General features: G+C 46.0%; 1 protein-coding gene across 1 annotated transcript in view; it reads right to left on the bottom strand.

The window, feature by feature from the left end:
- CD207 (CD207 molecule) overlaps positions 1-6659 on the bottom strand; it is a 39105-nt gene extending 32446 nt beyond the window's left edge. The window contains 2 exon segments of the mRNA XM_007453428.1: positions 5394-5483; positions 6581-6659. Coding sequence (XP_007453490.1) covers positions 5394-5483; positions 6581-6659 — 169 coding nt within the window.
- Between the last annotated feature and the right edge of the window lie 882 nt (positions 6660-7541).

Below are 7541 nucleotides of genomic sequence, written 5' to 3'. Positions count from 1 at the left end.
CCTCCCCGCCCCCGCCACTAGACCCACCACACGTGCTCACACTGTGAGCTCCCCTGGGTAGATAACAGTCATCTTGGTATTACCTGGCCCAGCACCAGCCCTTATAAAAAATAACTGCTCAGGAAGTGAGTGAGAAGCCAAGCAGCTGAGTTGGGATGAGGTTATGGGGGTTCCACATAGGGCCCTACAGAATACTGCCCAGACCTCACTCCAAATCAGACACTCAGACCCTCAGACTGCAGCCCCACAGAGCTCTGCTCTATCTAGGCAGCCTGGCCTCCCTACTGTGTGAAAGGAAGGACTGTCTCCCAGTCCCCAGTGGTCCATCTAGACCACACTGGCTGTTTAGTCCACCTGAGAGTGCTTTGCCTGCACCTGGGTCTCCATACATTTCTGTCTCTGGCTCCTCCTAACTCTACCTGTGCTTGTGTCTGTCACAGGCTGTGGATTCCAAAAGGAGGGAGAGGGAGCACCATCTCTAATTTCTGACTCAACTGCCAGAAGTTGGTATATATAATTAGCCCTCCTCAGCTCTCTGCCAAAGAAAGTAAGTTGAAAGCTCAACCCAGCTGCTTCAGTCTGCAGCCTGTGAAAATTCTATTCTTCACTGCAGAATCCCACTCAGGCCCCGATGGGTAGGATCTCCCCAGAGAGCCTGGACTGACCTCCCTGGGGGACTGCTGGGAAAGGAAACATGTCGTCTTCCGGAAGAGATGGCTGGGGAGAGAGAGGTCCTGGGGACCCTCCCCTGGACAATTTCATGAGGCTGGCCTGAGGCCAGGAGCCCTGGGCACTGGCTCTCTTGGCTCACAGGCAGGTCCACCTCTAACCCATGCAACACCTCTCTGAAAATGAGCTTAGGCTGGTTTTCAGTTCCCATTTACCTTCTGGGCCAGGCGACCTTGTACGCTGCACAAACTGCCCAACTACATGGCAGAAAACTGCATCCTGCCAATCCACATGGAGAGGAGAAATTCAGACTGTGAATATGTTTGTGATCAGCCAGATGGCTACTTTTCCACCTCCACACTCCGGGGCCATGGCGGGGGGAGGGAGGAGGGGAAGACAGTCCTTGTTCCTATGAAAATATAACACTTCATACTCCCATCAGTGGACCCACAACTCCACATGGATCCCTCCAGAGCCTCTGACTCTGGACCTGATGGAGTCTACAGGGCAGTTTCAGGAAGCTTGTCAGGGGGCCTCCTCCCCAGCTGCCTGGCATATCCTGGCCAATGTGGTTGACCACTCCTCTGTGCTCAGCTCTATCTCCTGGGCACCACCTTCTACGCCTCTTCACATTTCCAAAACCAGGAGCACTTCTCAGTGATGCCTACTTTCTTCCCAAACTCTTCTGTCTGACTGAGTCCCAAGTCTCCACTACAGACTTGAGGACACTGTTACATGTGACTACATACAATGTCTTCAAATGTACATTCTAAATTAAAGACAACACTTCTAGAAATTCATCTAAAGAGATGTGCAGAGATGTATGTTCAAGGATGGTTATGGGAGCATTTGTTTGTGAAAACTCCTGAAAGAGCCCAGATGCCCATTGATAGGGAAATGGCTTACTACTTTATGGGTCACCCAAGCTCTGGACTTTCATGCAACTGATGAAAAGATTTTCAAGACATTTTAAGTGAGGGAGGAAAGTTGGAGAATGATGTGAAGAGTCAGATCTATTTAGGTCTTAAGGAAGGAGAGGACCAACATAGCTAAATGCTTACGGACAGACCTGGGAAAGCCAAAAGACCACCAAGCACTTGGAGAAGTGCTCAAGATTATTAATAATCAGAGATATGAAGATTAAAGCAAAATATCCCCTTATGCCTCATAGACCAGCAACTAGAGAGTCAGACATGCCAAGTTGGGGGCAGAGGGGATACGCAGATGCAGACACCTGTGTGCCCTGCTGGTAAGTATGGACTGGAGCAGCTATCTGGACAGCAAGCTGCCAGTGTTTAGGCAAGCTAGACATTTTCATATCGTGTGACCCAGAAATTCTATTCGTGGGTATATAACCCAAAGGTATTTCCCGTAGGTGCTTAAGGAAACCTGTACAAGGATGTTCATTGTGGCATTATTTGAGGTGGCAGGGGAGTTGGAGCCACCTGGGTATCTTTCCCCAGAAGAGCAGATAAGTAAAACGAGATGGTCACACACTACGGAGTGTTATACAGCAGGGCGAAGCAACAGATTAGGTGTGCACAGAAAAACAGGGATGGATCTATAAAACCATAATGTTGCTCTTCCTTCCTGAAAAGTCTTCCCAAAAGCCATTACATGGGGCCCAGAAAGGCAAATGTCCACACAAGGGAGCATGTGTGCCACAGTGATCCAGCACGGGGGTTGGGATCCAAGTAGGGAGGCCCCAGTGGTTCAGTCCTGAGTGAGCCCCAAGAGGGTGAGAAGGGCCCCTGCATTTGGACCAGGGGGTGGGGGGAGGCAAGGCAGCAACAGGAAACTGGTTACACGCCAGAGAAATGATCAAATAAACAGATTGAGGATACTAGGAGCCAGGTTTCTCACTTCAGAGAAGGGAGCTACAAATACAGAAAAGAAGAGCCCTGTGTTGTTGGATTGGAATTGGAGCTACTGGTGTGAACTTATGGGTCTCAATAAATGTAAGTGTAAATGTGTTATAGGTGCATTCACACATTCCCTGGCTCTGTTCACCGAGAGGGTCTTATAGCTACAACCCCCAGCAGCAATGGCCATGGCTAGGACCCAGATCTTCGCTTCTAAAATAACATTTTCCACTAAGAGAACAAGAACTCCTTGGGGGAAATGGCTGATTCAAGAGCTAGAGCATGGAAAGGTATGAGGTGAAATTGAAGCATCTTGTGCCAGAAAGTAAGGAAGTGCTCAAAGAATGATAAGCGCATGTCAGAAAGAAACAGGAACTTTTTGACAAGGGTGCCAAGAGAATTCAATGGAGAAAAAATAGTCTTTTCCAAAAAGAGTGCTGGAGCAACTGGATATCCACAAGCAAAATAATGAAGTTGGACTCTTCTCTCACACTGTATATAAGAATTAACTCAAAAATGAATCAGAGATCTAAATGTAAGGCCTAAAATTATAAACCTCAGAAGAACACATAGGCCTAAATCTTCGACTTTTGATTTGGCAAGGGTTTCTTAGATATAATACCAAAAGTATAAGCAACAAAAGAAAAAATAGATAAATTGGACTTCAACGAAAGTAAACACTTTTGTGCGTCACAAGAACACTATCAGAAAAGTGAATGACAACCCACAGAACTGGAGAAAATATTTGCAAATCATATATCTGATAAGGGACTTATATCTAGACTATACAAACAACATTTACAATTCAACAATACAAAGAGAACGCACATTTCTCCAAAGCTATATGAATGGCCGATAAGCACATGAAAAGATAGCATCATTAGTTATTAGGGAAATGAAAATCAAAACCTCAATGAGATACCATTACACACCCACTAGGATGGCTATAATAAAAAAGACAGGTAATTACCAGTATTAGCCGGGATGTGGAAAAACTGGGACCCTCATACACTGCTGGTGGGAATGTAAAATGGTGCAGCCACATTGGAAAACAGTGTGGCACTTCCTCAGAGAGTTAAACACAGAGTTAACTGTTTGACACAGCAATTCCACTTCTAAGTATATACGCAAGAGAAATGAAAGCATATACTCACACAAAAACTTTTTTTTAAATTGCAGTATAGTTGATTTACAATGTTGTGTTAGTTTCTGGTGTACAGCAAAGTGATTCAGTTGTGTGTATATATATATATACTTTTTCAGATTCTTTTCCATTATAGTTTATTACAAGATATTGAATATAAAAAACTTTTACAAAAATATTCACAACAGCATTATTCATAATAGCCAAAAAGTAGAAACTATCCAAATGTCCATCAACTGATGAATGAATAAACAAATTGTGGTATGTCCACACAATGGAATATGAATCAGCCTTAAAAATGAATGAAATTTTTACCCAATATCTTGTAATAGCCTATAATGAATATAATCTGAAAAAAAAGAAAAAAGAATCACTATGCTGATTGGGTCTTCGTTGCTTCGCACAGGCTTTCTCTAGTTGCGGGGAGCGGGTTCTCCTACTCTCCTTCCTACTCTTCGTTGCTGCGCCCGGGCTTCTCATCGCAGTGGCTTCTCTTGTTGCAGAGCACGGGTTCTAGGCGCGTGGGCTTCAGTAGCTGTGGCACGCAGGCTCAGTAGTTGTGGCGCACAGGCTTAGTTGCTCCGCGGCATGTGGGATCTTCCCAGAGCAGGGCTCCAACCGGTGTTCCCTGCATTGGCAGGCGGATTCTTAACCACTGCGCCACCAGGAAAGTCCCAACAATTTTTTTTTTTTAAGATTGGAAGGAGGGCTAAAGGAACAACCGCCAAATTTCTCACCTCACACTTTTGAGGAATGGGGTGGGATAGGAGTGGAGGCAAGCATGAAGAGGGGAAACATCAGAAAAAAGCCACACTGTTTCATGTTTTATCTTTATATTCTGGAATTGTTTGAATTGCTTTATGATATAAAGGACATTCGTGTATTATTTATGTAAGTTTTTCAACAGAGGAAACAATGGTGAAACTTCCATATAATGATATCTAGACAGCTGTTAAAAATGAGACAGTTTCATCCATTGACATGTAAGAATGCCATGGTCTTTTGCTGGTTTTCTTTTTTTAAGGGCAGTTTGTAGAGTAGCAGGGATAATATGAATCATTGTTACAAAAAACATATAAATAGTTGGCATAAGCAATATTGTAACTATCAGCCATGCTACTTCTGGAGGGAGGATTAAGGCGCGGAACTTGTATACACTTCAGTCTGATTATTTTACAATAATTTTGTTTTAACTTATGATTTTAATTAACCACATAATACATGAATATATTCTTATCGTGGCAAAAAATCAAGTAATATATGTATTACTTTTAAGATACATATTACTGTAGCTAAGGGAAGGAATTGTTTCTTAAAGGACAGTTGGTATATTTAAATAAGGAAATGTGGGCTCCTTTCAACAAAACGCAATTTTTACAAATAATGACTAAGTATACCTCTCTTAACATAGCATTCGTTTAAAATAGTGCAAATGCTCAATGATGAGGAAGGTTTCCAATTCCATTGGAGTGGGTGGTGAGTCTCACCTTTCCGGGCTCTCCCACCCACATTCTACACTCCTGCAAAATATAAGCCACTACGCCCTCTCCAAACCTACAAAGCTCTCCCAGCGCCCAGTCGGTGCACGCAAAGGTCACTTTGTCCTTCCCTCAGTTTCTACCTAACAAGCCCTGCCTGAGACTGTCTGCCATCACCTCCACTTTGAAGGCTGACCAGGGTTTTTTCAGGCAGGGGAGGAACCCCGGCCTTCTCCCTACCCCAGAGCTCCCAAGCCTCGTCTTCCCTCTCCTGGAGAGCTTCCCGCTTTCCGCAGCAATCCCTGCTGTGGGAGCCTGTCTCAGCAGAACCTTGGGGAGCAGGGAAAAGGCTTTAAGGTCTGACCACCAGCACCACGCCCAGCCCATAATGACCCGAAAATAAATGCCTGTACAAATTGCTTTGGAAAGTGGTTTGGCAATACATAAGAGCAGTGAAAATGTCCCTATCCTGTTGTGCCAGTAAGGATCCTGAGGAAATAAACCTTCCCGAAAGAGAAAGCTATATATTTGATCATTTTGGTTTGACCATTATTTTAATGCTGAAAAACTGGACACACTGGGATATCTAACAATTGAATGGCTCTTTTACACAGTAACGTATTATTACGCGGCCATTGAAAGGTATACTTATAGGGACCATAGCACCTGACAAATACGTAGGCGAGACCCGAACTAGCAAAGGCTGAATAAAACTACATGTTCACCGTGACTAAAAGGATGTAAATTAAATGTGCAGTGAAAAAACACTGCCTCTCTTCCCTCCTTTTTTAAGGAATGAGGAGGAGGATTTTAGGTTTGGGCATAGGGACTTTTTTTCTTCTTTGAATTATATTACCTTGGCTGTAACCTTTTGAACAGTGTGCAGAGGTTGGAAGCGGCATTAAGAAGAGTCTCAACATTGTTTATATGATTTAAAATCCGAAAGAGGTATTTTCACTTGGAGGAACGCATTTTGCACCTTGACCGGCCAGTGGGGGCCAGGGAGCAGGAATGAGATTCCCAGGGCCTTTCAGAACAGAGCCAGAGCCACCGAGTGCATCTGGACGCAGCGGTAGGAAAGGGACCCCTTGACCACTACCCACCGACCCCACACCCGCGACCAGAGTCGGGTTGGGCGGAGCTGAATGTCGGTTGGTTGAGTGAGTGGGATTTCTCCAGCGATCGGTCTCTTTAGACCGGCTCCCAGCCTGCTTGTCCCCACCTAGACCAGCCGATCTGCCGACCAAATCGAAAGATTCAAGAGAAATTGGGGAAAAGGCGGATCACCGTCGGCGGAGACCCGGCGGCGCTTTGTTTGGGTCGTGCGCGGCCTCCGGCTTTCCGGCCCCGCCCCTTCCCTCTCTCCGCGACCCCGGCTCTGGCTCTCGGGCTCCTGGGACCCAGTTTTCTTGGCTTCTCTTCCCTACCTGCCGGTCCCTTTCTGCCATCTTCACACACCCACCCTCCGCCCTCCATCTCCACGAAGTCCAGCACCGCCTTCACCATCACCGTCGTCCCAGGACTGTCAAACTTTGCCCCTGAGGAGTGGGCTCTTCTGGAGAGTTCTCCGCGGAAAATCAGCAGAACCCAATCCAGAGAGGCCGGCTTTCGTGGAGATCAGGACACATGCCTGAGCATCCCGGCTCCCTCTCTCCCGATGGCGCCGGCCTCGCTCTTGGGGAAGGGAAGGCGAAAGGCCGAGGATGGGGAAGGAGAAGCAGGTCCCTGGGGAAGGAGTGACCGAACGTGGGGACACTGGAGATGGCGACCGGAGCGGGGCCACTTCCACCAAGTGACTCAGAGCTATCCGTCGTCTGTTTATCTACCAACACCAGAATTTGAGTGGATCACCCACTTCGCATCACGCAATATCCCCAAGTTTATTCTTCACCAGCATCCAAGAGATCTTTCAGGAGAGCGAACTCAAGTAATATGTGAATACATTCTCATTCTTCTTTTTTAAAAAAAGTTTCAAGTCAGGGGCTCCCTGAATGACACACACACCTCCAACACTCACTTCTTTCGGGGAAGAGCTGTCTCGCTCCGCTGTCCCTCCAGCTCTCCCTTCATACACTTTCAGGATTCACAGAAGGGTGGGCTGTGGGTGGTGTTTATCTTTACACATAGGTGTGACACTCCGCAATTGTTCCTTAGCAGAGGCCGCAGAAATCTGCCGCGGGAAGAGAGAGAGCCCCGCAAGAAATTCCTTCGCACAGCTCCGAGGAGTTTGTTGAACTATTTGCGTAAGAGATGTTCTTACCTTGCCAGAAAGGGAAAAAAAGTTTATTAAAAATGGGGTTTAAATCTAAAAGAAAATAAAACATCTAAATAAAAGTAGGCTAACCCTGTTCCGCAGATACATGTGCGCGCATCGAGAGATCAGAAACA

This window comes from Lipotes vexillifer, unplaced genomic scaffold (genome assembly GCF_000442215.2).
Source record: "Lipotes vexillifer unplaced genomic scaffold, Lipotes_vexillifer_v1.1 scaffold253, whole genome shotgun sequence".
In the NCBI taxonomy this organism is placed as follows: domain Eukaryota; kingdom Metazoa; phylum Chordata; class Mammalia; order Artiodactyla; family Lipotidae; genus Lipotes; species Lipotes vexillifer.
The sequence above is the reverse complement of the archived record's forward strand: the minus strand, read 5'-3'. Positions and strand labels throughout refer to the sequence as shown.